We start from the raw sequence: 25,420 nt of genomic DNA, 5'->3' as shown, positions 1-25,420 counted from the left end.
ACATACATACATATATACATACATACATATATACATACATATATACATACATACATATATACATACATATATACATACATACATATATACATACATATATACATACATACATATGTACATACATATATACATACATACATATATACATACATACATACATACATACGCACACACGCCTGAAAACCTGCATAACACTTACTAGTTTCAAATCATGCCCTTGACAAAACTATAATATGAGAAAAGAAAATGAAGCTGAGCTAAATATACCTGGTATGTTCCCATCATCCCAGCATTTGAGAGGTAGAAGCCAGACGGTCAGAAGTTCAAGGTTAGCTGCAGCTACATTGTACATTCTAGGCCAGACAAGGCTACATGAGCTCCTGTCTCAGAAACTAAGCAAGAAAAAGAAACTGCTTGCCTCTTTCGGTTATCTGATTGCTTGCGTTTTTCTTCTTATTAACTTATCAAAGCTATCACCATTGAGGATATAGCTAGGTGGTGTTATATGGATCTTAAATCATTTATGTGGGTAATCATTGAAGTTAGGATTCATCAGGAAAGTGAAATGGCTCTTGGAACGTAAACCCCAGATCACAGCAGCTTTGCAGATGGAGACCCTAGAAATGCCCAGTCTCTAATGCTGAACATTCAGCACCTTAATTGAAAACCCTGGGGATTTTGACAGTAGAGTTCATCCTGGCCTCTGCTGTCTATGCACCCGGCAGAATGTTCTCATTTATAAGTAAGAGGGGTCACACGCCTGTTCATTCCCACATGGTGTCTTACCCCTGAGCTCCAGGCAGCTCAACGCTGCTGAGATGTATGTATGTCCAGTTCCCACATGTCAGCTCCAGGCAAATGTACCTTGGGACCCCCATCTGCTCTTAGGGTGACTTACTTAGTTAATGACGTATGTGGTTTAATGTCTAGCTGGCTACTGGTAGTAGAATTCCCCACAGGCATTTATTCTACTCAAATTGAGGCAGGAGGGAAGGAGGGAAGAGAAGAGACACGGTGACAAGAGAAAGCGAAGCCCCTCAGTCTGGAGTCTAGTCGAGGCCTCTCGCAGCTAGGAGTCAAGAATTCCTGCACAATTACTAATATTGCCTGTAAAGGCTGCCGACATAGAGACGATATCTCTTGTATACAGAGGTATTTAAATAAGAATGTTAAAATAGCAGCAAACCATGCAGAAGGCCTGAGTGTATACGACTTAGTTGTTTTTCCCAGATAGTTTCTGAGAACCTCACAGACAAGACTGTTAGCTTTTTTTGGGATAGTTAAAATATCCTGACTCAACTTACAGGGTTTTCTTTCTCTCTGAGGTGTTTCTTATCACAAGTCAGTAGTCTTCCGAAACCACACTATGATCTCATTACACTCCTTAACAATCCTTCCAGACCCATCCAAATCCTTCTTACGGCTATGGTAAAGACAGTGAAGTGTGGCTTTCCCTTGAGACGCTTCAATTCACTCTCTTGTCTTCCCCAGGCACCTCTCTACTAACTCCTCTGCTTAAATCTAGATTGAAACTCACTTTTTAATAAATGTCAAGTCTACTAGCTTGTCCTAAAGTTCATTTCTACAGCAAAGGATCGGGCATTAACCCGTGGTCTCTGAAAAGAACATCTTGTGCCTCTTGAGGGGGCATCATGGGCTGTGTGGTGGTTTGAATATGCTCGGCCCAGGGAGTGGCACTATTAGGAGGTCTGGCCTTGTTGGAGTAGGTGTGACCTTGTTGGAGGAGGTGTGTCACTGTGGGTGTGGGCTTTAAGACCCTCCTCCTAGCCTTGTGGGAACCAGTCTTCTCTTATCAGCTTTTAGATGAAGATGTGGAACTCTCAGCTCCTCCTGCACCAGGCCTGCCTGGATGCTGCCACGCTCCCACCTTGATGATAATGAACTGAACCTCTGAACCTGTAAGCCAGCCCCAATGAAATGCTGTCCTTATAAGAGTTGCCTTGATCATGGTGTCTGCTCACAGCACTAAAACCCTAACTAAGACACACTCTGTCTCCAGCCTGCCTCTACCAGTGCCAAAATGAACTGATAAACGAAAGTTCTCCCCTAAGAACCATGCCCTTCATGTCAACCAGGAAATAAATAACTTTACTGCTAGAAATAGAACTGAAATCTCTGCATGTGATAATAAATTTTTTTAAAAAGATAGTGTGTGTGTGTTTGTATGTGTGTGTGTTTGTATGTGTGTTTGTATGTATGTGTACAGCACATGTGTAGGGGCACCTGAGGAGGTCAGAAGAGGGCATAGTGTCTCTTGGAATCACAGGCGATTGTGAACAGATGTATGTGTGTATTGAGAGTAGAGCTCTGGTCCTGTGGAGGAGAAGCAAGTGCTCTTAACTGTTGAGCTGTCTCTCCAGCCCTTATTAAAATCTTGTAAAGCCCATACCACTTACCTTAACAACGTCTAAATTATAATATCTACTGAATGCCTTGGCAGGGCATTTTATTGCAACTCAGTTCTTCATGTTTCCTTAAATAATATGCATGTGTGTTTCAATTTTGCTAAAGGAGAGAAAAGGATTTGAAGCGCTATTTTAATCATGGGAACTTAAGGTTTCATTTACCAGGATATATTTAGCCCGAATCATTGAAACATTTCCACAAGAAGTAGGTGCAGCAGGTTGCATTGGGTCTGTTGGCAGTAAGCCTATAATTAGTATTTGGTTTTGTTTCCAAAAATAATAACTCCCCACAAAATCATATCATGTCATATTTCCCAAAGAAAATCAGCCAATTTTGAAAGAAAAACATTGTTAAGGGTAATTAATTCTCCACTGAGCTTTCCCGGCCTCATGAATATTAATATGGGTTCATGTTGATTAGAGGAAGCCTCTATATGACCAATGCAGACCCTGCAGGGTAGGAGAGAGGGCAAAGCTAGGTCGAGCAAAGGGAGTTCTTTGGCATTTGGCTTTCTGATATGTGAAGCCATAGCCGACACTAACCTTTGCCTCCACTCTCATTCAGCCCTTAGCTATCTTTAGGGCAAATTATTTGAGATTTCACATCAGAGGTTACCTTTAATTATGGATGTGAAAGAGTATAAATTCTCTTCCCGCTCAAAACACATCATGATGTTTAGGCAGAATGCACCTGTCTGCAATCTACAATGTCATGGGGAAAAAAAAAAGCATTAAAAATTACAGGGAAGAGAGAGGAGGGATCGCAGAATGTTTGGCCCATGAACCAAGCTCTTAGGTCTCATTTAGAGCCACAATAGTGAAACTTCACAAGGTATTATAAAAATTTTATATGGATGTTCCCTATTAATAGGACAAGATCTTTTTTCTTCAAGATGACAGAGCTTATTTCTTTTCCTTCCTTCCTTTTTTTTTTCTTTCTTTAACACAGGCACTGTGTAGCCCTGCCTGTCCTGTCCTGCACTATCCTATGTAGAGCAAGCTGGCCTTGAACTCTCATCACAGAAGACGGATTGCCTTTGCCTCCTGAGCACTGGAATTAAATGTGCACCACACCTAGTGACAAGGCATTTCTAAAAGAGGAAAGAGTCACTGTAACCTGTATTTCCCAGGCTGTCTGAGGAAAGAGTCACTGTAACCTGTATTTCCCAGGCTGTCTCCCACAGCAGTCCAGGCAAAGGGAAAACAGTGTGGTGGTTCTGATTTAACCTACCCCTCATGGCAAAACTATAAGATGCCAGTAAATCCTGCTTCAACAGCCTGGGAACGTGGTATAAAGTTATTACTCAAGTTATTCTCCTATTCATCATTACCAGTGATTTTCTATCCTCCTAAGGGATTCTTCTTCCTCAATACATTTTTTGAAAAAAGTGTGAGATTGTCTGATTCTCTCTTGGCTGCAGTCAAAACTGATGCAGTTAAAGCTGTCACGGGTGCTGGCTGTTTTGTGCTAAAATTGGTAGATCCGTGCTGGGACTGCCTTGTGTTCCCAATGAGGTCACCTTTGGTGACTTGGACCTTTCTTTATGTACACATACATTTCTCGTTAATAGGGTCTTCATTTGGGATCTAAGTGGATCTTTCCTAGTAGAATTTACACTGTACTGTGGGCTCGGGTGACCTATTCAAATCTTACCTGTCTTATCTCACACTCTGTCCTTTCCCTTCCACCAAGGCGAGGTCCTTTGTGGATCTCTTTCTTCAGTTGACCTAATTTGACCATCTGGACCTATCTGGGATGCTTTATACTGATGGGACTGTTTTCTTGAAGATGGCTGCTATGGGAAGGACATTTCTATGGTGGCTATGACATTCGTGAGCTGTGTCTGAGACCTTGGTCTCATGATGGGTAGTGTTGTCAAGGCAACGGGATTTAGAGTTATCTAGAAGACAAGGCTCTGCGTTATTTAGATTAGGTTAACTGAGGTAGGAAGAGCCACCTGAACTGTGGGCAGGGCCATTCCACAGGCTGGGGGCCTGGATTGCATAAAAATGAGACAGCAAACTAAGCACCAGCATCCATCCTGACTGAAGATGCAGTGTGACCTGACTCAAGCTCCTGCCTTTGTGCTCCGTCCCCATGACTTTCCTACCACAATGGACTGTCTCCTTAAAGGGCTGAGCTAAAATAAATTCCACCTTTCTTTCTTCCCTCCCTTCCTTTCCTTTCTTCCATACGTTGCTTTTGTTCGGCATTTTCTTGCAACAGAAAACTAATGCAGTCCTATGCTGGATGCCATAAAAGTGACCCAACATGCTGGGTGTCTTCCTGCAGTGGCCTCTACGTTTGAGAAAGCCAGGCTGGTAGAAATTCCGGGGTGAACAACTGTCTGCTACTAAAGAAGTTAGACAGTCGAGTTTGACCAATGTGATGGGCAAATCTGTCTTTGTTCACTTTCTTACTTAGGGCTCACCTCTAACCCACCCACGCCTCAGATTCAACTTCAAAGTGGAAAACTTCATCTTTTCCAGCCGAGGTTTCCTTGCCCCACCCCCATCCCCCGCAGCCTTCCAGGTAGGGTGAGGAGGCAGTAAAGGTGTGTGCTAACTCTATTTTAAAAAAATTAAAATGTAAAACGCAAACCGGTCTCACTATGCTTGCTTTTGAGATTTATTTGTGTTCTGTGTGTATTTTGCCTGCATATCTGTGTATACACTGCATACATGCCTAGTGCTTTCATGCAGTGCCCAGAAGAGGGCGCTGGAGTCCTTGGAAGTAGAGATGTAGAAGGTTGTAAACTTACATGGGCGCGGTTCCTTCTTCCACATCTCCACATTTTACAACATTGAGATTAATTGAAGGGCCTTCGCTGACAAGCTAATCGCTCTTCCAGACTGGTGGTTCATTAGGGTCTCAAGTGTACAGTAATTAGATCCGGGGGGTGGGGGGTGGGGGTGGGGATAAGGAATCAACCATTCCACATACTCCACAGAGCTTTTTACTACCATGTAAAACTGGTGTATTAAGACATTTATTATGTGTAGACTTCCATGCCCAGGTATAAACAGATGTCAGAAATCGGAAAAAGAGCCATGGAATCCAAGGTAAAGGCTTCTGCTGCATGAAAAACTGTTTCCTCCTTTGCAGACGGGAAAGGGCCCCGCACTGGTTCAGTGGTTCCCAGCCCTTATGGGGCACTGGGCTAAGCACAGCCAGGCTGGTCTCCAGTCGAGCTGAGATGACGAACCCCGGGACCCGGTGGTGGTAATTTACCTTCATGGGACAGAAGGAGGTCTCTCATGTCTCCTGGAACTCTGGCTCCTAAGTTACCGCCCCCCTAAGCCCCCACAAGAGAAGCATGACTAGAAGTCATGTAGGCAACATCCCAAGCTTCTGACCTTCAGGCTAAACTACTCCTTAGTTACCTAGCAACAGAAAAGATAGCAGCATACTTTAAAGGGGGCTGTTTGGCCCCTCCTTGCTCTCTTACTCCTCATTCTCACCCTCTCACTACTCTCTCTGTCTTCTCCTCTCCTCTCTCTTCCTCTTATTCTCTAGCCTTCTCTCTCTCTCTCCCCCTTCTCTCTTTCCCCCTGCATTTCTACAATAAAGCTCTAAAACCATAGGCTGTCTCTGTTCAGCTGCGCAGACTCTCGCCTGTGTGGGAACCTCTCTTCCCTATGCCCTCTCTCCCATAACCCTGGGGCTACAGGGTGTAACCCGGGGGCCCCTTTTAGTTCCAGGGGCTGCCCCTTGTCCACCCCCTAGTGAGTGGGTCAGAGGCTTGGATGTCCACCCAGGGCTGAGTGGAAAGCGTCTGGCAGCCTTCCCGCATCTGCCTGCCCAGAGCATAGGTGGAACTCTGGCCGGATGTGGGCTATCCTCCCTCCCGCCTCTTTCCCCCTAGGCCCCTTTTAGTTCCCACGAGCCCTAACTACATCTTAAAATCACAGAGAATCTCTCACACGGTGTGGAGACGTTGCAGTTAAATCAAATGCTCTTGGGCTTCAGTCAGAGAATGGGAATTTAATGTCTCCCACATTATTTGAAGGTACAGCTCCAAATAATTGAAAATTGCCAATTATAATTATCAGTTATTTTCATTAATAATTATCAATTATTAAAGCTTTTCCTCCTTTTCCCATATAAAGCTGAAACTTCACTATCTGTAATGATTGCCTCAAGTTTTCATGCTACTAATTCTATTTAAAAACTTAAAAAAATAAAATAAAACGGGTCTCACTATGTTTACTTTTTAAGATTTATTTTCATTTTATGTGTATGAGTATCTTACCTGAATGTTTGTATGTGCACTGCATGTATGCCTAGTGCCTACAGAGGCCAGAAGAGGGCGCTGCAACTGGGAACTCCAGTTGATGCAGAAGTTTGTTATCTGTTCTGCCAGTATTGGAAATGAGCAGCAGTCCTCTGTAGAAGTAGCAAGAGCTCTCAACCACTGAGCCCTTTCTCCAGCCCCTGGCCTAAACCTTATACAAGTGTTTCTGGCCTATTATTACGTTCTCCCATGTGAGGACATTTCTACACTACAGTAGATCAGAAGATGTCATTTCTGTGGTCTACTTCTTAGAAGGGAAAATGATTTGTTTGTAAGATCAGAGAAATGGTCTCCGTTAATCATGCAGGTCCATCTACTTTGATGAATGGAGTCACTTGGTTATTTGTGAATATTTTACAGATAATGTAGATTCACACACACATTAACAGAAACAGTGGCTTCTTCCCTTAACGCATGGTACAGCATCTTTTTTCTTTTTTTTCTTTTTTTCTTTTTTTGCTTTCTAAGCAAAACAGCAAGGCCACGTGTCTGATTAGCTTCTCTCATCATGGGATGATATTTGATGTACATATAGAAGGACATGAGGTGGGTTGGTGAGATGGCTCAGTGGGTAAGAGCACCCGACTGCTCTTCCGAAGGTCCAGAGTTCAAATCCCAGCAACCACATGGTGGCTCACAACCATCTGTAATGAGATCTGACTCCCTCTTCTGGAGTGTCTGAAGACAGCTACAGTGTACTTACATATAATAAATAAATAAATCTTAACAACAAAAAAAAAGGGGGGAGAAATTGTTTCTGCAATTAAAAAAAAAAAAAAAAAAAAAGGACGTGAGGTGTCTTCTGCTATTCTTCCCAGTTTGGCACTTCCAACTTTGTAGTACAGGAAGCCACTCTGGGTCTGCTGACTGTCATCTGAGACCTCACTTCCCCTTTCCAACTCCTTTCTCTCACGTTCCTCAGCTGCAGCTTGGCCTTTGCCCCATGGGGCAGACTTTCCTTTTCTGCCTCCCTAGGGTAAGCCCTGCCTCTGCTTTCTTTATCAAAGTCACCTTGCCAGCTTTGTCTTCAGTAGGATCAGAGGTACTCATGGCTTCTTAGAAACATGGGCCTCTTCTACGTGGATGGTTCCGGCATCTTCAAACTCAGCGGCACCCAAGTATTTATACATTTATAAATCTAAGTTAGGTCCTGGCATTTAAATGATCATGCTGCCTCTCATTAAGAGACCTCCGACGCCGGGCGTGGTGGCGCGTGCCTTTAATCCCAGCACTCGGGAGGCAGAGGCAGGCAGATTTCTGAGTTCGAGGCCAGCCTGGTCTATAGAGTGAGTTCCAAAACAGCCAGGGCTATACAGAGAAACCCTGTCTCGAAAAACAAAAGAGAGAGAGAGAGAGAGACCTCCGACAATGATGTGGTGCTGAATCTTCTGGGTTTGCTCTTTAGTGGGAATCCACTCCTCTAAACCCTCATGGATCACTTTGTCTGCAGTGAAAGTTTGTTGCAACAGGATTTCTTTCTTTCTTTTTTTTTTTTTCCTCTGTGAATGTCAAAAAGTGCTTCTCCCAGGGGCACAGAGAGGAACCATGCAGGCATTTATTATTACTCATCTTCTGACTTAGTGGGTTTGGGTGGGACCCTAAGAGGTTGCATCTCTAACAAATCGCCAAGGGATGCTGATGTTGGTTTCGGGAATGCTGCCATAGGGGACTTCTCAGCAGCTGTGATTCATAACACAATGTCTCACCACCAGTGCTCTCCCTGCACTGAGGTAATGAACTCTTAAATCAACTCTCAGACAATCCCGGCATCAACCCTAGGCCAAGAGCCTCCAGTATTCATACTGCCTCCCCTTTAACTGTAGAGCTTTTTCATTTGCCATTGCATCTTCTTTCTGGTGATTACTATTCACATTTTCAACATATCACGTCACATGCTTCTGTCCCATGCCTTTGCTCATCCTCATTGTGTGCAATGGTGGTCAGTTTCTCTCTAATTACCTTTCAAAACATGTATTTATTTATTGTGCGTGCGTGTGCGTGTGCGCGTGGGTGTTAGAGGACAACATTTGGGAGTCTTTTGCCGCCACGTGAATCCTGGAGAATTAGGATTGGTAGAAAGTGTGCCTCTATCCACTCCACTGAGCCATCTTGCCAAACCATCTAATTTCATTTTTTTTAAAGGGATTTTGTTGAGTTCTTTTTTTTTTTTTAAAGATTTATTTATTTATTATATGTAAGTACACTGTAGCTGTCTTCAGACACTTCAGAAGAGGGTGCCAGGTCTCGTTGCGGATGTTTGTGAGCCACCATGTGGTTGCTGGGATTTGAACTCTGGACCTTTGGAGGAGCAGTTGGGTGCTCTTACCCACTGAGCCATCTCACCAGCCCCTAATTTCATTTTTTAAAACTTCATTTTGGGGCTGAGATGGCTCAGCGGGTAAGAGCACTGACTGCTCTTCCAAAGGTCCTGAGTTCAAATCGCAGCAACCACATGGCTCACAAGTATCTCTAATGAGATCGGGTGCCCTCTCCTGGTGCGTCTGAAGACAGCTACGATGTACTTATGTCTAATAATAAATAAATATTTGGAAAAAAACTTTTTAAAATATAAATTCTCACTTTAAATGTTTTCACATGTATTAAACCTGGTTAAGAGAGCTCATTAAGCACCGTGAAATACAACCCAAAATGCAAATAAACAGTGGCAGTCAACAGAGAAATAATTGGTCTGAATTTGTGAAGCTGTGGTGTTTTTTTCTCAATAACTTGAAACTATTCTTTGTATGTTTTGATGTTATGTTAAAATTCCTTACTTAGAATTACCTCAGTAAATCCATAACTTATTGTAGACTAATTCAATTGAATTAAATAAAAATAGATTTAGTAGCTCCTAGTATCTTATCTGTGTTTCCCCGAATTGGCTGGCTATCATGTTACCTGTGGTCACTCACTTTGCAGCAGGTGCTTTTCTATGCAGAATAGAAAATAGCAGGTGCTATTCTGCATAGAAAAGCACTCAAACAGGCAGCATGGCCCATTCTTAACTGAACCAACTCAGAAATGAGATAAAGGGGGGGGGGGGCAAAGCGATGTGCTAGCCATTTCTTTCTCATTACGGGACTAGATACTTGAGCAGAAGCAACGTAAGGGAAGAAAGATTTATTTTGGCTCACGGTTTAAAAGGGTACAGTCCATCAGGAGAGAGAAGACACAAGAGAGTCCATGGCAGGAGTGTGCAGCTGAAACACCTCACGCCACCAGGAAGCCGGGAGAGACAAGAAATGGGCCAGAGCTATAAGGCAAGAGAGCCTCCCCAAAATGACACAGTCTCCTAGAGATTTTACAACTTCCCAAATCAGCTCTCTAAGCTGGCACCTGTAAGAAATTAATAATAATAATAATAATAATAATATAATGGTTTGTTTTGAAAAGTGCTTTGATGCTCATTTAGAAATGAACAGAAAACACTACATGCCTGCTGTTACCCTCTCAACTCAACAAAAGAGGTTAGAGTAGAAAATTACTAACAGCACAGCTTGCCTAAGGACCTGCAGATGTGCTAAGGTCACGTGGCTGGTCAACGTTAAAATAAACGGAATGTGAGGTGCAGAGATGAACACAGACACGGTCTTTGTTGAAAATAGACAAATATAAGCAGCAAAGGAGATGAAAAGCTTAGGGGAGAAAGATGGAACCCAGGCGATGCACAAGACTGGATCCTCCTGGTTATTCAAACAAAGACTAAAGGGGGAAAGGGCCCTGCATTGGGGTTGCAAAAGCTGTTCTCGATGCTCAGTGGGCCCGCCATTCTGGGCTGGTGCCTGGCTTTGCCAAGTGGCAAAAATGAATTGCCACACTTTCACTACTCCGAGTCTACGGGGCTCTTATTATGAAGTGAGGGTCCATATTTCTCACACAACCGAGAGTTCAAGCATATAAACCGGTAGAAACAATTTACGTGCAAACCCTAGCAGGAAGCTAACTCCTCGATTCTATTTTGATACAGCTAATGAAACACATGACTAATATTGATAGAGAAGCTGAGCTCCCGATACTGAACCTCTTATAACCTTGACCATCTTGTCATTTAAAAAAGAGGATGTCACCCTGGTAGCCAGTCTTAAAGCAAAATGAATCCTCTCATGTCTGCACTCAAGGGAAAAAAAAAAAGCATGACTAAATATTCAACTTCCTAGCTCAGTAGTCGTCTCTCCTGGGTAGAAAAGGCTTGGGGTGTTTTAATCCCCTTTTCCACGTGGAAGGGCTGGGGATGTCACCCACTGCCAGAGTGCTTGTCTAGTATGCCACAAAGGATGCTTGAGATGTCCCGGGGACACGCGGTGAAACAACTGAAAGGAAAGGGGGCAAGCAAAAACAGAGGAGTACCCTACAATAGATGCCGGCTAGACTAGTCCAGGGAAAGTGCATAGAGAGGAGGAGGAGTCTGTGCACGTAGTTTTGGGACAGAAGGGATGAAAGGAAGAAAAAAGATGAGCAACTGCTCTGAGGATAACTGAAAGGTTGAGAAAAGATTGACTGCACAGAATAAAAAGGGTTGGCTCAGTGGGAGATCCTTGGTATGCAAGAAACCGAGTTCCACCCCCACAAGGGGGCAGAGGAGGGGAAACACGGCTTTGGCAACATGGAGAGATGAAGGGCACAGAAATTTGACGGGGTCAGTCAAAGATCTAGAGTGGGCAAAGTAAGGGTTTGGAGACAGGTGATCATCACCGACAAACCCCAATACGGAGGACCAGCGCAGTGTTGTTATAGGGAGGCGCAGCCACACAGGAGATTCCCGCAGCGCTCTTCTGACCCTCGAAAGCCAACCCTTCAACTAAAGGGCGCAGGGGCCTGAAATCATCCTTCCAAGAAGCAGTCATAACCTTGGAGAAGGCCGGCTTCCCGCCCTGTCTGCAGAGCGGGCGAGCGCGCTCGCGAAGGCCCCGCCCCTCGACGCCGCGCGAGCCTCCCCTGAGCGCCGCACTGCGGCTGCGCCGGCCGGGCGCGCGGAGGGGGGCGGGGACGCGGAAGGCGCGGCGGCCCGGGCGGCTGCGGCGGCGGCAGTGGTGGCGGTGGCGGCGCGGTGAAGTGAGAGCAGCCGGCGCGCGGGGCGGGGGGCGCCCGACGGCGTCCGAGGGCGCGGCGGCGCGAGGCCTGAGGGAGGGGACGCGATGCTGGAGACCCTGCGCGAGCGGCTGCTGAGCGTACAGCAGGATTTCACCTCCGGGTGAGTACGCGGTGGGCGGCCGAAAGGGCTCCCCCCACCGCGCGTGGGCGCGGGGCTGCCGTCCGGTCGGCGCGCGGAGACAACGAACTTCCCAGCGTCCCGGCGGCGGCACCGAGTCACTTTGGTCGCAGCGGGAGGGATGCCCTCCTGCCCTGTCGCGGGGCAGCTCTGCTTGACGGGGCAGGATGATCACGTGAGAGGCTGTGTCCTCCGCTCTGGGCGCCCGCCGGCCTACCCCGGGGCAGGACTCACCCGGCCCCCGCCTTCCCCTCCTCTTTCAGCGGGGACACCGGGCCATTCGGCCCGATCCTTGACTACCCCTTCTCCGGCCTTCTCTGCCTTTACCCTGGTTTAACACCGTGATGGAGGAGCTGGGCCCAGAGGGACGGAACTGGAGCGGAGCTGTTCACACTCGGAGTTGCCTAAACTTTGGACGTCCCCGGGAACCTTTTGCAATCTCCTGGCTCTCGCCCTCTCTGAGCTTGGGTTAAGCTGGATGTGCTACAAAGTCGGGGAACTTGAGTGGGTACCAGGCTGCCTAAAGCACTATTGTAGGATTTTACCTCTTAACCTGACTGCGGGTTACCTGGTCTCTTGTCTCTGCTTACTGTACTGCAAGATAGTAGTGATGGTGCTTATCTCGCAGTTTAGTGGGACTATTAGTGGCTGTGTTAAATAGGCAGGAAGCACTGTTTGTATGGCTTTTCGTTTATAATTCCTTTTATTGCTTTACAAAAAGTCACGTTGTAAAGAATCTGCCATCCCTCTGGTTTGTTCAGGTTTTTGTTTTGAGACAGCGCCTCACGCTACGGGAGCCTAGATCGGACTTGAACTGGTGGGAACAGTCTTGCTTCAGCTGCCCCCAACGCAATGTGATTTCAGGCATCCACCACCATTCCCCACCCTGCTGGTCTGTCATAAGTTTGGCGAGTGTTCCTAATGTGAGGGCACCTTTGTCATAATGCTATACTTTAATAATTAATGGGAAAAATGACAGCCCATCTCCTATCTCGTGAAACAAAAAACTGCTTATACCGTTTGCCTGTTGAATAGTAACAAACTGTCAGATACTTGAAGGCGTCCAATGTATATAAAACATTATTGATGATTTTAGTTTTGTGGTCTTGTCAATATCGATTATAGGTGCCTAAGGAATTATTCAGTGATGAGTGTTTTTTTCATGGTTGCATTTTTTAAAAAAATACAGGTTTAGGAAGAGTAACTTCTGGTTTTAAGTGTAAACTTTAAAAACTTTGGTCTATTGTTGTAATAGCCTGCTTGTAGCACTAGAGTGGCCTTGACTAACACCCACTTGAATACCCTTCTGTTACTCCTTCAAGGAATTCTTGGGTGTCTCTGCAGTCCCTTTTGGTAGTTGCTAGGAGTGTAGACCACATGTGTGTCTCAGAAGTCACCCCTGGGCTTGATGTTAATTTAGGAGTGTGGATTCTGGATTGTACAGCTCCACGCCTTCTTCAGAGATAGCTTAAAAGGTTCAGAGTTTAGTTAGGGACAGAAGCTGAGGAGCTGCAGTTAGGACCCCTTGGAAATCGATGTCATAGCCTGGGGCCAGCTCAGTTAGACAACATCCTGAGAAAATGTTGTTCTCTGTAGGTTACTTAGCTGACGGTCAGCAGACTCTGCACCGGCATCCTGTTCCCCTGAAGGGAATGTAGCAGTCTTCAAGCTGTGTGTGTCTGCCAGTGAATTGCTCCAACTGCTGAGGACCTCGGTTTCCTCCACATTCTTTATTGAGGGAACAACAAAACAACCACAACAGAATTCATCTTTCTAGCCCTCCCATGTTCCTGCCTGAGGGCTTACCTAGTCTGTTTTACATACTTGACCACTTTGGCCTTGGCTAAGAAGCTAAGCACAGAAGCCGAGTACCTGTTTCTGTTGTAAACTGAGCCCTGGCAGTCACCTCCCAAGGCCATCAGAGTGAACCTGGTGTCCCTGCAGGACCCTTGGTAGGTAGAGCAAGTGTCCTCTGCTCAAGTTGCTCTGAGTTTGATGTGAGTCGCCTTGCTCCTAAGAGCTATCTGAAGCCGTGTCTCTCAGATTTTATGCTCATTTACGCTTCTGAAAATTTTATGTTGCAGGAGCCTTAACTCCAGGCAAATTCCCTTTTTAATTTCTCTTCTCCATGTGTATGTGTGTCTCTGTGTATGTATATTATGTATGTGCAGGTGCCCACAGAGAGAGATGAGGACATGGGATCCCCTGGTACTGGAGTGACAGACAGTTGTGAGCTGCCCTGTGGTTGCTGGGAACCAAACTTGAATCTTTGGAAGAACAGGTCTTCTTCTTAACTGCTGAGACATTTCTCTATCTCCTTCCCCAAAATTGGGCTGTTTTACTGGACACCTCAGTGAGTAAACCATGTTCATCTGCTGTCCTCCGTGACTCTCAGGAAACTGTCATCTTGTGGAATTCAGCCGCTTCCCAAGTGTGGAAGCCTGATGCCAGCTGGCCCGGCTGACTGTAGGACCTCACCTGAGTATCCAGCCGCTCCCTGCCCCGCCTGCTGTATTCAGTGCAGATGTAGTTGTGCTCAGCCTCCAGAGAGAGCTCCACTCCTGTCACCACGTGGGAGGCCGCATCCCTCCAGGGTAAAGGCTTTCCAGGTGTGGCCTATTGGGGAGACTTACCCACACCTCACCTGTGCTCTGTAAGGAAGCTCAATAAACTCAATGGTTCCCCAGAGAGAACTTTGAGTATTCTGTCTTGGTTTGTCATTGGGACCCTAGGGACAGGAAAATGTTTCCCCAAGGGGAGGAAGCTACAAGAGGCCACAATGTCTACATTCCATTCAGATGTAATGGGAAGTGCAATGTACAGTGATAATTGTTACAGACTAGATAGAGATTCTATATAGATCGTCTGGAGGACTCTAGGTTGTCCTTGGGTTTCTAGCCTCTTTTCTTTTTTTTTCAGTGCCAGGAATAGAATCCAGTGCCTCACACCTGCCAGGCGAGTCTTCACTGATAAGCACCATCCCGCACCCCTTGTGGCCTTTCCTCTTAAACTTTTATCTGTGGTTCCAGCACCAGCACAGACGTAGTGTTGTGATTATAGTATGTTCTTTCCCTCTAAGCAGGGGGACCCAAAAGCCTTGGTACTGGAGGACAGTGGCTCTGGGTCTCATGTAGAGTTCTTTTTCCTGAGTTCTGTTTTCATTTGACTTGGTTCTAAGGAGCTATTTTAGGGATTTATTTATTCATTTTATGTATATAAGTTAACTATAGCTGTTTTCAGACACACCAGAAGAGGGCATCTATCCCATTACATAAGGTTGTAAGCCACCTTGTGGTTTCTGGGAACTGAACTCAGGACCTCTGGAAGAGCAGTCTCTGCTTTAACGGCTGAGCCATCTCTCTGTCCCTCTGTTCTTTTCTTGAGAGACTGGATTGCTTCTGTGGGAAACCTCTGAAAGTACATTTTTTTTAATGGTTTTTGATTTTCTTTTTAACTTTTGAGCAGCTATGAACAAACGCATAGGTATTAGGATATGAAACCCTCTGAGGAACTGGACCACAGATTCCCTGGAGGTTTATGGCTTATATAGTAGATGCTTCTGCTTGCTGTTTGTCATGCTTCCAAGGGCACCACTGCCCCCATTCTCTTCCTGTCCAATATCTTTGTTCTTTTCTTCTCTTCCATAGGTTTAAGTTGCTCAAAAAGTATCTAAGAATTTAATTTAGTGTGGTCTGTAGGCAAAGCTTTGCTTGCGATGTTGACTTTTCTAGGATTTCAACTCCTTATTTCCTAGGTTCTGAGAATGGAACCCAGGACCTGTGGTAGGCAGGCAGTCTGAAACTAAGTTACTCCCGAAGCTGATCCACTACCCTCCTTCCCTCCCTCTATTTAAGTAGTATGTGTAAGTGAAGTGTGTGTGTATGTGTGTGCAGGTGCATGTACCGTATATATAGAGACAATAGTTAGTACCGGGTGCCTTCCTCTTTTGCATTCCAGTTTAATTTTTATTTTTTAGATTCGTTTGTTTTATGTGTGAACATGTACGCGCATTTATATATGTGCAACATGCCCTTTTTATGTCATAGGCGCTTTAAAAATGTATGAGAGGACATTTGCTCCTGTTTGCAGAGTATATATGAAGACATATATATGAAGAAATGCAGATGAATCTCAGCTATCAGAGTTACAGATGCAGTCTCTGCCCTGGGCGTCACGAAAAACTGACTATTAAAAGACCAGTGATGTGCTGGTGTCAGCACAAGTACATGATTTGGGTAAACCCACTGAAGGCTTCTACAGTGCGCCTTGAGGATAAGGATGGACTGATAGGTTTCAGTGAGGGCATTGGAGAAGTGGAAGCTCTTATAGGAGGAATAGCTGGAAAGGAAGTTCAGAACCTGGAAATAGTTTCTCATGCTTTGTTTAATCTATCAACTATGTCCTGTGCTTGCTTTGTGTTAGGCCCTATTTTGGCCCTACAGCACAGACAACCTAGGAAGCCAGGGCATCTTCCATCCTAGTGGCAGTAGGTAGACTATCTAGACTGTCATAGCTGCTGTGCTGACAGAATGAGGGATAGGCCTCCATGCGTTTCTGTGTTTGCTGTTAGGGATGGGGAACAGAAGTTACGCTGGTAAGTGTGGGCCAGGCAGGAGATGGTGAGTCTGGCAGACTTAGAAGAGGACAGGCCATGGCAGGTGGTGGTTGAGCTGTTAGCAGTGAGATGAAGGATGTCGACATTGTGAAGGTTAGTTTTGTTTCTACATGCAGGATGGTGGATACTAACATAAAGGAATATGAAAAGTCTTGAGGGAGCGGGGCCAGTTGACAGTGATTTCATGATCTGGACATCCAAGAAGCTATCGGAAACTGAAGATACCCTCAGGAGACGGGTCAGAACGGAAGCAGTGTGTTTGGGATGTGTTAGGGCAAAGGTGGTTTGAACCTTTTTTCCTTTTCTCAGTATGTGCCACTTCACTTTGGTGTGAATCTCTCAGACTGCAGAGCTTAAAGGGTCATATACACTTTTAAGTGTGATGGTTTTTCCTTGAGAGTCACCCCTGTGTGTGTGTGTGTGTGTGTGTGTGTGTGTGTGTCTCGTGTCTGACTCGGTCTCTCTGTCTCTCTCTGTCTCTCTCTCTTTGTGCCACACACAGAATAAGCGAGAGATGTAAAAGTATAACAGATTTGATTTTGATTTGTGGAATTTAAAGGTGGAATGACAGAAGGTGAATGTGGTTAAATAATTGCATCTTATGACCAAAGATGCTAACTTTGCAGCTTTTCAAAGCAACCATCATCCCCTCTGCTACTGTAGACAAGGTAGCAGTCGATGGGCTCACGAGTGAAATGCTGTCCATGCAGGCCTGTGCAGCCGAGCCAGCTAGCAGATCTGATTGTCACTGTAGTTCACTGTAGTGCTCCACAAAAGTCTCTTCCTCTTTTTACAACAGTTTTTGAAATTACTTCCATTTCACAGTAAGAACCCTGTTTTCTAGTGTCTTTAGAACTTGAAGAGATAAATGTGCTGGTGTCAAACTAACATGTCTGGAGCCTTAAAAAATATATTTACTGAGCACTTACAACAAATTTGAGGTTTAGTGCTTCGAACTGGAAAGTATGCGTTAATTTATTTAGTAGGAAAGTCCCTGTGTTAGTATTCTTGCACACCGTCCTGAGAGCGTGTGGTTTGGAGAGAAGACTGAGAACAGGGTGGGAAACCCATCCATAGGAACTGACACACTGGGGGCCTCTATGGCTTTTCACCCTGGCTCAGTAATATGCATAGCTTTTCATTGTGTGTGTGGTTAGTGAGTCTGTGTTTGTGTGAGTGTATATGAGTGCTTATGGAGACTAGAGGCCATGCTGGGTTGTTTGTTTGTCTAAATCACTTTCCACTTTGTTTTGGTTTTTGAGGTAGGGTCTGTGCTTGAGCCTGGGGCCCATGAGCTCCACCAGGCTGGTTAGCCTCTGAGCTCCGGAGAGCTGCCTGCCCCTGCTCCTGAGTGCAGGCATTACAGATGCTGTCCTGGCTTTGACAGGATTCTGGGGATCTGAACTCAAGGTTGTCCTGATGGAGTTCTGCAAAGTAAGCTGTCTCAGTCCTACTTTTCAACGTTCTTGTTAGTGATAAGCTTTTGTTTTTATCAAGTAATAATCATACTTTTCATTTGAGTTAGGCCTGTATTTTCTCAGATTGCCCCCAAATCATATTAGAATTTTTACTTAATTGTTGGCAAAACTGTATGGTTGGATAAAATACTAGTATTTTATATTCAAAGAGACTTGGGAGTTCACCTGAATAAGTGTTTTCTTCCCAGTGTCTGTGACATTGGGTAATATGAAGTAGACTGTGTTGGTTTATAGCTCAGAATTTGTATAGAATTTGTAAGTTGTTCCGTGTGGAGATGCTGGACTACTTCCCGTGCTCTTCCCAGTCTCAAGAGCGTTCTTAGAAAGGAACTGCTTGTCATTTTTTTTTTCCTTAAGAGGAAAAATGTGTGTGTGTGTGTATATATATATATTCTTATTAAAAATAAGACTATTAGAGCCAGGTATGGTGGTGCATGCCTTTAATCCTAGCACTCAGGCAGCAGAGGTATGTGGATCTTTGTAAGTTTGAGGCCAGTCTGGTCTAGTAAGTTCCAGGAGAGCCAGGGAGACATACACAGTGAGAACGTGTCTTTAAAAAACAGACAAATAAAGATGAATGTAAAGAAAGAAAGAAAGAAAGAAAGAAAGAGTAGTTGTTGTGTTTTATAAAAAAAAAAAAGAGTCAGGATACGTTTTGTAGAGCCAGGTATAGTGAGTGAGGTGGGAGGGGTGCCTCTGCAGGTATAGTGAGTGAGGTGGGAGGGGTGCCTCTGCAGGTATAGTGAGTGAGGTGGGAGGGGTGCCTCTGCAGGCTCATGCTCCCCCCCTCCATCCCCCAGGTACCAGCCACATAAGTTTAGTTAGCACATTGGAAGCACAGTTAAGAAGGGAGGAGAGAGAGAGGTGAGGGGGTAAGAAGAGGAAGAGGAGGAGAAGCTAGCCAGGAGGAAGAAGAAGAGGAGAGGCCAGCCAGGAACAAGTGGAGAGAGAAGTGGGGAGGCAGAAGGGGAGAGAAGGAGAAAAGAGTGAGAGAGAAAAAGGCAGAGAGAGTAAGAGAGTAAGATGGGGCCAAACAGCCCCTTTTATATCAAGCCTGGTCTACCTGGTCACAGCCTGGTAACTGTTGGGTGAAGCTTAGAAGGAATGCCAACAGTTGTAAGCCCTCATCTTTTTCTTTGATAAACTTTTTCTTGTCCCCTTGGATTTTATTCTAAAGTTTGGCACATTGGTAGGTCTTTAGAATGTATGATGAGAAAAGATTATTTAAAGACTTTCTATTGTTAGAAAAAAATTTCAAGACAAGATCTCAGGCTGTTCTTGACCACTTACTCATCCTCCCTCAGTTTCCCCTATGGCTGAGATCATGATCATGCACTTCTATGTCCTTTTGATGGGAGCTTCATACACACATAAAAATAAAGTAGTGATGGAACCTTTGTATGTACTTCTCATCAGTCTGCAGGGGTTGGCTTCTCTTTCCTGTCACGGTCAGTCCTACAGATGTGCTGTACCCCTCATGCGGCGATGCATTCATTAGCTCAGATGTTACATAAATGTGCTACCACAGTCATGACTAACCAAATTAGCACTGATTCATTGATGTTATCAGTTACTTAGTCCATAATCAGATTCCCTTGCTTTTTAGAAATGCCTTTTTACAGCTGATTTACCCAAATCCAGATCACATAAGTTCCACATATTACATTTGGTTAAAGACCAATTTTTGAAACAGATGGTTGTTAAGGAGCCGCATGGGGATGCTCTTACTGAATCTTACAGCGTTTTATTTCCATTCCCTGTAATAATCTCTCTTTACCTTTTATCCCAAATCAGTTGGGGTTTTTTTTGGGGGGGGGGGTCTTTTATGGGTTAGACAGAAAACTCAAATTTAAAAAATTAAAACCCTAGAACTATATTTGAGATACCAACATAGATAGATGATGTGCAGACTGTCTTAGCAGTATCTTCTGAACTCAACTGTAAACATAATCCTGCTTGAGTGGAACTCTAAATTGTCACAACTTAATGCCTTTCTGAGGTTGGAGTGAGCATGGTAGAACATGGCTTTAAAAATAGCCCCTTGGCTTTTACCTGTGGACATTTTTATTGCTTCCAGGACAGCTAGGACTTTATGTAATTAAACTTGGCTAGAAAAATGTACAAATTATTTCTGTAGCAAACAGATTGCTGATTCTTTTGAACGTTGTAATTTTGGGGGTAGGGCCTGGGCTAAAATCCCTACAGGGTTGAAAATCTCTTGGCTTGTTAAAAGTATATTTTATATTTCTTTCTTTCTTAGGCTGAAGACTTTAAGTGATAAGTCAAGAGAAGCAAAAGTGAAAGGCAAACCCAGGTGAGCCACGCACGCCACAAGCTTTAGTTGTGTGACTTGGATTGCATATGACGTTCGGTTAAGACTAAGAAATTTGTTTTATAGACTTTGGGTCTGTAAAACACAGAGTTCATCTGACCACACAAAAAAATATTGATCCTTTGTAAATATTGTAACACATGGAAATTACGTAGTAAACTTGTGAAGTGATTGAAAAGCTGAACTGTAATCCTTTTACCCTAGGACAGTCAGTAATTACTGCTGCTCATAATTAGTGTGTTAAGATCAGAACACAAACCCTGGACTCCTGAAAAGCAAGTTAATACTGAAACAGCTCGGTAAGGGAATCCCTGTAGATGGATTACTGGTTTTATAGGCGAACACTAGAATTGTGGAAAGTGTATGACCCAGTTCAATTTCAGCTGTAAACAATGAGCTGTGATCCAGCATATTTATATTCTTTATCTAACATATGAAGAGATGTAATATATGCAAGAGACAATCTGCCTGACAAAATAATACTGTTATGTTGCAGTGTGTCACTTCTGAAGTAATATACTTTCCCAAAAGTTTAAGTGAATTGTATGCTGGTATCCTGGGTTACTTGGGAAGAGAGGCACTGCGGCATGAGTTTAGGTTTCTTAAGCAGCAGAGGGAGGGATCGTCCTCTCAAAGACTGGATACTGGCAGCTGCCCAGAAGTGCCTTGTATTGTTGCATAAAAGGAACTTTTAGCAAGTCAAGTCAAGATCTCTTCTCTGATCTAGGGTTGTCTTGAAGGAACCAGCACCTAAAACTATTCTCAGTCAGAGGAGACTTCCTGATTTGCTAGGCATGGCGAAGGCTCTAAGAATCCTTCAAAGGAGCAACCCCATAAAACCTCAGATAACAGTCACTGACAAACGGCTACTTCACAGTCTAGGGGCCATCACTTTGGATTCATGCCAGGTTCTATGGTTCTGATAAAATTCTGCATACCTGTCATTATTTGCATGCCTGCTGGCGTAACTTTATGTGTACTACTTGCATGTAGGTGCCCACAGAGTCCAGAAGAGGCTGCCGGATCCCTTAGAATTAGTATTACAAGCAAGTGTGAGCTGCTTGCTATGGTCCTGAGAACTGAATGAGTCCTCTGCAAGAACAGCTTGAGCCTCTTCATTAGTGGCTTTAATCTTTTTAAAAAATTATGCATATAGATGTTTTGCTCACAAGAGTGTCTACTATAGAGGCTAGCAGAGGGTGTTGGGTCCCCTGGGACTGGAGTTACAAATGGTTGTGAGCAGCCGTGTGGATGCTGGAAGTTGAACTCAAGGTCCTCTGGAAGAACAGACGGTCTCGCTCTCTCTCTCTTTTTAAAAAAAATATTTATTTATTTAATGTATGTGAGTACACTGTCTTCACACACACCAGAAGAGGGCATCGGATCCCATTACAGATGGTTGAGCCACCTTGTGGTTGCTGGGAATTGAACCCAGGTCCTCTGGAAGAGCAGTCAGTGCTCTTAACTGCCGAACCACTGCTCCAGCTCCTCATTAGTGGCTTTCGAATGATTTACATAATACTTGGCAGTGCCAGAATTCTTGTGTGTAACAGATCTTTAAAGCCATGGCTCTGCAGCAGCTCTAATCAGCGTCTCTCTTGGCAGGACTGCTCCACGCTTACCGAAGTACTCTGCTGGACTGCAGTTACTTAGCAGGTACAGTGTTTTCCTTCACAGAAGAGTTGTACTTTTAATGTTTGTTGAAATACTTTACAGCTGTACAGTTAAGATGCCTAAATGTGATGCTAATGTAATGACTGGCAGTTGTTGGCTGTCTTCCTTGGAGGCTTCTGATTCACTGCTCAGTACAAAGGCCGTCAGAGGTTGGATAGGTAACCACTATTGTTTTTACTTGTGATGACTCCAAATTAGAGAACTCAGTTTGTTTTTATTTGTTTGTTTGTTTTAAAGACAGGGTTTTAAAGCCCAGAGTAGGGTTGTGTTCTGTGTAGCAGATGACCACTTTGAACTTCCTGATCCCTCTGCCTCCACCTCCTGAGTATTGGGATTACAGGCATGTGCCACCAGGTCTGATTTATTAGTACTGGAAATCAAGCCCAGGGCTTTGTGGCTTTGTTTAGGAACGTACTCTATGATCTTAATTTTACACCACTTATTTCTCAAAGCATTTCTATTGACATGGTAATAATAAGATAATAGCTGTTTTTAGACATGAAACAAAAGCTTAAGCAACAAGAGGGAAAAATGGATAAACATAATGAAAATTAAGCATTTTCTTGTTATTGTTGTTCACAAAAAACACCATCAAGAAAGCTAAACAAAAACCCACAGGAAAAGAAAATATTTGTATATTGTTTGATTGATGAAGGACTAGCATGTATAGATTGCAAAGAACATCTATAACTCAGCAATAAAAATGTGGCCCAGCGAAGAAACAGAAGATTGGAATAGACATCTCTGAGTGAAGATACACAGATGGCTGATAAGAACATGAAAAAGATGCTCAGTGTTGTTATCATCATTAAAGTAGTACAGATGAAACCAGCAATTGAAACCACTTCATGTATGTTAGCATCTCCATCTAGAGAGATATACTGTACCAATGTGGCAAGGGCCTATGCGAGGTCATATCTCTTTTTTCCCAGAGAAAGGGTCCCTCTGCATAGCTCTGAACTGTGTAGAAGAGGCTGGCCTCAAACAGCATCTAGATTCTTATGCTAGGCAAGCTAACACTGAGCTATGTGCCCAGCCTGTTTTCATCCAACCTGTTTCAACCACAGCAAGGTCACCATATATGTGATTGCTCTTGAATATTTTACTCTACTCTTTTAAATGGCTGACAATTTTTAAAAAAATAAATAATGAAAGGGGAAAGAAATGATGGGCAATCAGATGCTGGCCTTTTAAGTGTGTTTAACGTCTCTGACGTGACTGTGAAGGGCGTGCAGTATGGCTTCCTCTGTGTCTCTCAGTAACTAGTAACCAAATCTCTGATAACTGCCAGACAAGTTCCTTACTACCTGTCCTCCCTCTGCATAAGCTGCTTCAAGGAACAAGTCCTTGGCCACAGCAGCGGGCCCCGGAGCCCCTGGGTATGGGCAGCTGTTCCATTAATAAAACCAGATAGACCGAATTGAGCTGGGTTTCCATCCAGACCTTCCCCTCAGTTAGCAAGCTGCCAGACAGGTTTCAGGGTACACCTTGTGTCAGTGCAAGTGGGTGGAGGTAGGGAGGTGGACTCCTGGTGCTGCCTGGTCTTTCATCTGTCCTCTTTGTCCTCTCAGTCAGAACTTTGTGTGTGTGCACTCTTGGAGGTCAGGGCCCTCAGGTGCCCACCCTTTAGTTTTGCTTTGTTTTGTTTTTTGAGACAGGGTGTCCCTGGCCTGGAACCTACCAGGTAGGCTAGACTGGCTGGCTAATAAACCTCATGGACCTGCCTGATGCCATTCGGACAATACAGACCTTACAGGTGGCCACTGGTGTGACTAACCTCTCCCCCTAGTGTATTACAGGGTTTTAAGAATCAGTCTTTCGGAGCTGGGCGTGGTGGCGCACGCCTTTAATCCCAGCACTTGGGAGGCAGAGGCAGGCAGATTTCTGAGTTCAAGGCCACCCTGGTCTACAGAGTGAGTTCCAGCCAGGACAGCCAGGAACTCAGCTAAACAGAGAAACCCTGTCTTGAAAAACCAAAAAAAAAAAAAAAAAAAAAAAAAAAAAAAAAAAAAAAAAAAAAAAAGAAGAAGAAGAAGAAGAAGAAGAAGAAGAAGAAGAAGAAGAAGAAGAAGAAGAAGAAGAAGAAGAAGAAGAAGAAGAAAATGGTCAGGTGTAGTGGTCCAAAAGTCACCTGGGAAAGAAGTCTCAAGGATGGACTGTCTAAATTAGGTTTGCCCGTGGGCATGTCTGTGGGGACCTTGTCTTGATTATGTGAATTGGTGTGGGAAGGCATACTCACTGTGGAGAACCTGACTGGGAATCTTAGGCTCTGTGAGCGTGAAGAGCATGAGCTGAGTACCTCCTGTGTGGCTGCTGTTGGCGCTGGACTGTGGATGCAGTGTGACTCTCTGCTCCTACAGTCTCCACTTCCCCAGAGTAGTGCGCGGTAACCTGGAATTAGGAACTAAATAAACCTCTTGCCCACAAAGTTGCTGTTGTCAGATGTATTATCGTAGCAGCAAGAAGAGGAACTAAGACATCAGTTAATCTGTGTCATTTCAGCAGAAAAGTGACAGACTTCGTTGGTGTGAGAGGGTGATACAGAAGAGTAAGGAGAGAAGCCTGTGAATGCTAGTGGAAAGGAAATGAGGGTGGTCAGGGTCAGGAGTTTAAATGGTAAGCAGTGGTTAATTTGCTCTTTTCTGCTGGTGAGAAAGTGATGGTCGGCCTGCCATGGAGTCTTGGATCTGAAGTCAGTGTGCTCATTCTTTACGCTGCAGACATTGCAGACATTCAGTTAAGTTCCCTGTGTTCACTACTGACACGGCAGAGGTGGAAGAGCGTAATTCATCTCGGCAACTCCGGTACCTCACGGTGCCTGGCATTCAATAAACACTTGCTGATTCTAATTGATACTTACAGTTAGATGCACCAGAGGAAAAGAACATCAAGCCTTTTGTTAGTTGGCAGTGACAGTAGGGCTGTATTAATTATGTAATGTTGTACAGTGCTTTTCATTACATGTGGATACTGGTAACAGTTGATGGGATTATCAGATTGGCTTTCCTATCAAAATTCAACAGGGCAGTGTCTCTGGGACTTTGAAGACAGCTACCAAGAATTCACGAAATACGTATGTTTGTTCAGATGACTTTTTCTAACTTTATTGCTTCTTTGTGAGTTTCACATTATACACACCAGTCTTCCTCATCTCCCCATCCAGTCTCCTCATACCTGCCTTTACCCTTGCAACCTTCCCCCCAAAATAAAAAACAAACAAAACAAAAAAGGAGACAAAACACCTCATTGTGGAAGCTGCACTACATCACAGTGTGTCTCACAGTATGTCCAACTGTCCATACACCTTCACTTGCTAATGTTTATTGCATTGAGTCCTTGGACTGGTTAGAGGTGACACCATCGTTATTGGATCCTCACTGGGACTCCTCTC

General features: G+C 44.4%; 1 protein-coding gene across 2 annotated transcripts in view; it reads left to right on the top strand.

The window, feature by feature from the left end:
• The first annotated feature begins 11,715 nt into the window (after nucleotides 1-11,715).
• The window catches only part of Dtnbp1 (dystrobrevin binding protein 1), an 80,542-nt gene continuing 66,837 nt past the window's right edge, over nucleotides 11,716-25,420 (top strand). Inside the window, exons 1-3 of one of the 2 annotated variants that reach the window (XM_021180049.1) lie at nucleotides 11,716-11,912; nucleotides 20,284-20,337; nucleotides 21,961-22,011. In XM_021180049.1, the coding sequence (XP_021035708.1) occupies nucleotides 11,857-11,912; nucleotides 20,284-20,337; nucleotides 21,961-22,011 (161 nt within the window). In that variant the 5' untranslated portion in view covers nucleotides 11,716-11,856. Of the gene's footprint in view, nucleotides 11,913-12,007; nucleotides 12,435-20,283; nucleotides 20,338-21,960; nucleotides 22,012-25,420 lie in introns of those variants that run through there. The other variant, XM_021180050.2, reaches the window with a different exon arrangement.

Source organism: Mus caroli, chromosome 13 (assembly GCF_900094665.2).
Source record: "Mus caroli chromosome 13, CAROLI_EIJ_v1.1, whole genome shotgun sequence".
NCBI lineage: Eukaryota > Metazoa > Chordata > Mammalia > Rodentia > Muridae > Mus > Mus caroli.
Note: the sequence above shows the minus strand (reverse complement) of the source record. Positions and strands in the feature narration are given on the sequence as shown.